We start from the raw sequence: 4,174 nt of genomic DNA on the forward strand, positions 1-4,174 counted from the left end.
ATATTCACACACATATATTTATATACATACATATGTATGTATGTATGTGTGTGTATGTATGTGTGTATGTATGTATGTACATATGTATGTATGTAATTTAAATGTTTTACTAAAAATAGCTGATGCAGTTACGATATTTAAAGATTTTATGATTAACTACTTAAAAAATTTATTTCAAAAAATAGAATGTCATAAACCATTGGGAAGAAGTTTTTGTAGAGATGTGTATTTTGTGGGTAAGCACTTTCATTCTTCAACTTTTCCAACACACATGTTCTGGGCTAATGCATATAGAAGTTGTTTTAAGTAATGGTGTTGACTATTTTGAGTTTAGATTTGGATTGAGTTTAGAATGCTTATAAAGTGTTCTTCTTTTGCCTTTCATTCTTGATCAGTTTCATTTCTTATTTTGTAAATAGGGAATATTTTGAATTTTTCATTTTCATAAATGTCTAGATGTTTACTACATGGAACATTTTTTAGAGATGAATCTTTAATTTGCTGTTTGTGCACACTCACATTGTTGGTTAGTTTTGTTCCTATTTCTCCAATGTAATTCTCATTTCATTGTGGGCATGTGAGGCAATAAATGAGATTTTTTTATTTTGCAATTCATGTTTGCATTCACTTTAAATAATTTCTCATTCTAGAATATTTCGGTTACTCCTTGTTCAATTATTCCACATGTTCTACTACAAAGTCTCTACAGTTCATTATCTGCATTATTTCTTTCCCTGAGTAGAATGTTGCCTTTGTTAGGAGTCTTTTGAAATTTGGTAGTTGTCTTCAACCATTGATGATTTATGACTCTTCAATTATTTGTTGCAGATTCGATAAATACAATGTAGAATTGGGAGGTATTGTTTGGCCAAATATAGGATGTTGTGGTTCCTAGGATTATGAGTGATTACAAATGGGATATTTATATTTGTATATTTGATTTCACCCTCAGTTGGAATGTTTCTTCATAAGGCTGATATTGAGATTTCTTTTGCTTTGGTTATAGCATGATTTATTGGGTTTTTCAGGTATTTGTATTTTTGAAGGAAAATGTTCAGTTTTACCAGTTATTTCACATATCTGTTTGTTTTGTAACTATTGAGCATATACATCTTGCCCTATTGAATGGTATGTTCCCTTTTGTGTGGGAAGAGTGACAAGATCTAAACTTTAAATATTGGTGTGTGTCTGTATCTTTGCAGTAGAGATCAGTTGTAACTGACTCCTTTTCTTTAATTATCAAAATGTCTAGGAAAGGAAGTTCCCTTTCATTTATTTCCAAAATAAACTGGATTGATTCATGAAGGCTATTTATTGATTTAAGGAGTTTGCAAGGTCCTCCTTACTTTTGTTCTGAAAGTGAGGAGGCCTTTTTGTAGTCACTCTTAATCCTAACAATGCCTCCCAATTCTGCATCAACCACCCCTTCCACATCTTCTCCACCACAGCTCTTTCTCTGCTTCCAATATCTCTTTTCTCTCTAGCTATCTAGAACCATCTCATTTGTTAGCCCTTCTTCATCTATTAATATTGTTCTCCACACCCATGTGTTACAGTGGCCATCACATCCGCACCCTCTCTGGACCACTAAATTATTTCACTTCAAGCACTCTGCCTGTCTATCTCTCTACTCCACTCATGCAGCCTATCCAAACACATCATCTCTTTTCTCCCTCTGTCAACAGTATCACCATTACTAACCTGCTGCTAGCATACCTCTAAGAGCCCCCCAATTCATGCACATCCCTCCCCTCACCCCTTTTCAATCTTTACAGATGTTGCCTACCTACTTCCCTCTTTATCACTTCCGCTATCTTTTCACCCACACACTCTTACACCTCCTACTCCTCCTCCTACCCGAGATGCCACCCGAACACTTCATCACCACTATCTATCTTTTTGGAGGTACCATCTATTCATTCTCACTTACTCTCTCTCCCTCTCTCTCTTAAATATTATCAACCATGTAGCTCCCCTATGAGAACCAACCCTACCTCAACCTCTTCCCTCATAACTTAACCCTCATCTACCAAAAGGACACAACATCCCATCTTTTCAGGCTTTGTAGGCTTGCAAGCCACATGATGGCTTCAATAGTGTTGGTTGCATAAAAATAAAAGGCACCCAGTATACACTGTAATGTGGTTGGGTATTAGGAAGGGCATCCAACCACAGAAACAATGCTAAAGCAGACAATGGAGCACAATGTAGTCCTTGGACTCATTGGATCCTTGTCAAACTCTCCAACCCATGCTAGCATGGAATGTGGAAGTTAAATGATGATGAAGATGACAACGATGATGATAATGATGGTAATATATAGACATGCATATGTGTTTGTGTGTGTGTTTGTGTCCACCTTTCTCCCTCTAAGTCATATAAAAAAAATTAAATAAAACTGAAAGAGTTAACGCACTATACCAGAGTTTATGGATATTTAAAAAGGAAAAAGAGAATTAGTGAATTTAGTATTACTTTCGGTAGTGACTTACAAAAGTGAAGAGAGTGTTGGAAGATTTTGATACCACTCTGCTGGGAGTCTGGTCTGGTGGTCTGGATGCTTGCAATAGTGTGAATTCTGCTAAAGTTACCCATGGTAAAATGCAGAAAAATAATAAATAATTTGAAAAAAAAAACCCCCCAAAAAACCAAAAAAAAAAAACCACTGCACAATCAAATGTATTCAAATAATTGGGTTTATTTAATTTTTAAAATGTATATGGAAATAAAAATCTATTTCTAATACTGCCTTGAAAATAATGAAAAATTGAATATAAAGAATGTTCTAGATTTTTAGATGACTCAATTCAATTCAACTCAGTTCAACTCCACTCCATTCAACTCAGTTCAGCTCATTTCAGTTTTAAAGCTGCATTTCTTGGCTCTTTATACCGAAAAGAATTATTTAAGCAGAGATTCCATGTCATGTTCTTAATCAATCTGGAACGATGTAACAAACGCTGATGAAACCAATTTTTCTGTTTTTTTAAGTATTTCTGTTTCTTTTTCTCAAGATATTTGCTTTCCAGCCACCTGAATAATTATAAAGACATCTCATGGTAAAGAAGAAAGACAATGGAATAATAGAGTAGGAGGTAGGTGTTAAGTAATTCTACAGGTATGGCTGTGTGGTTAAGAAGCTTGCTTTGCAACTACTTGGTTTTGGGTTCAGCCCCACTGTAAGACACTCTGGGCAAAGATCTTCTGATATAACCCTAATCCAACCAATGACTTTGCGAACTGGTTGACAGAAACAGTGTGGAAGTCTGTTATGGCTGTGTGGAAGTCTGTCACGGCTGTGTGGAAGTCTGTCATGGCTGTGTGGTAAGAAGCTTGCTTCCCAACCACATGATTCCAGCTTCAGTCCCACTGTGTGGCACTTTGGGCAAGTATCTTGTACTATAACCTTGGGCTGACCAAAGCCTTGTGAGTGGATTTGGTAGACAGAAACTGAAAGAAGCCCATTGTGTGTGCGTGCGCGTACACATGTACTACTGCTGCCTGTAAAAGCAGAGAGCTGTCTGCAGCTGCCTTCTAGTCTTTAAGCAACCAGACTGTCAGTTTTGGAGAATTCTTGATTCATGAGATTATCTCCCCTTCTCATTTAGAGTTAGCAACAACTGCCATCAAATGATTGATCTACTCTCTCTGGAAGCAAAGATAATTTCAATAAAGAATTTATCTTGTATATTATTTAATATATTCTTCTTTGTTTTTCTAGCACATGCCACTAGCCACACTGAATTATGTGGCTTAGCTTATTTTCATATAATTTATGCAAATTGTTTAAGCTTTAAATATATTCTACTCTTTTCTGTATATGTCTAAGTGTCTCTTCTGCTGAACATAAGGCAGGGCAATTGCTGTGCTGAATATGCTTATTGAGGCAGAAATATATGTCCACAGTTGTTCTCTTGTCTTTAGACAAAACAACAAAGAGAAGATTGTCTTTTCCTTAATAACGTCAATTTTAGAGAATCTTTGATTCTTGAAGTTATCCCCCTTGTCATTTAGTACTGGTACCAAATGACACCAAGCAGTTGACCTACTTTCTCTAGAGGTGGAAATAATTTCAAATATTTTTCAATAAATCAAACTACATCTTGTATGTTATCTGATGTATATATAAATGTATATATATATATATATATATATATATATATATATATATGTG

At 35.3% G+C, this 4,174-nt stretch overlaps 1 protein-coding gene across 3 annotated transcripts in view; it reads right to left on the minus strand.

The window, feature by feature from the left end:
- Positions 1-2,678: 2,678 nt before the first annotated feature.
- Positions 2,679-4,174, minus strand: part of LOC106879357 (coiled-coil domain-containing protein 181) — a 41,326-nt gene continuing 39,830 nt past the window's right edge. For all 3 annotated transcript variants that reach the window (XM_014928876.2, XM_014928875.2, XM_014928874.2), the window contains one exon: positions 2,679-3,033. In XM_014928876.2, the coding sequence (XP_014784362.1) occupies positions 2,853-3,033 (181 nt within the window). In that variant the 3' untranslated portion in view covers positions 2,679-2,852. The remainder of the gene's footprint in view (positions 3,034-4,174) is intronic.

This window comes from Octopus bimaculoides, chromosome 2 (assembly GCF_001194135.2).
Source record: "Octopus bimaculoides isolate UCB-OBI-ISO-001 chromosome 2, ASM119413v2, whole genome shotgun sequence".
Classification (NCBI taxonomy): Eukaryota; Metazoa; Mollusca; class Cephalopoda; order Octopoda; family Octopodidae; genus Octopus; species Octopus bimaculoides.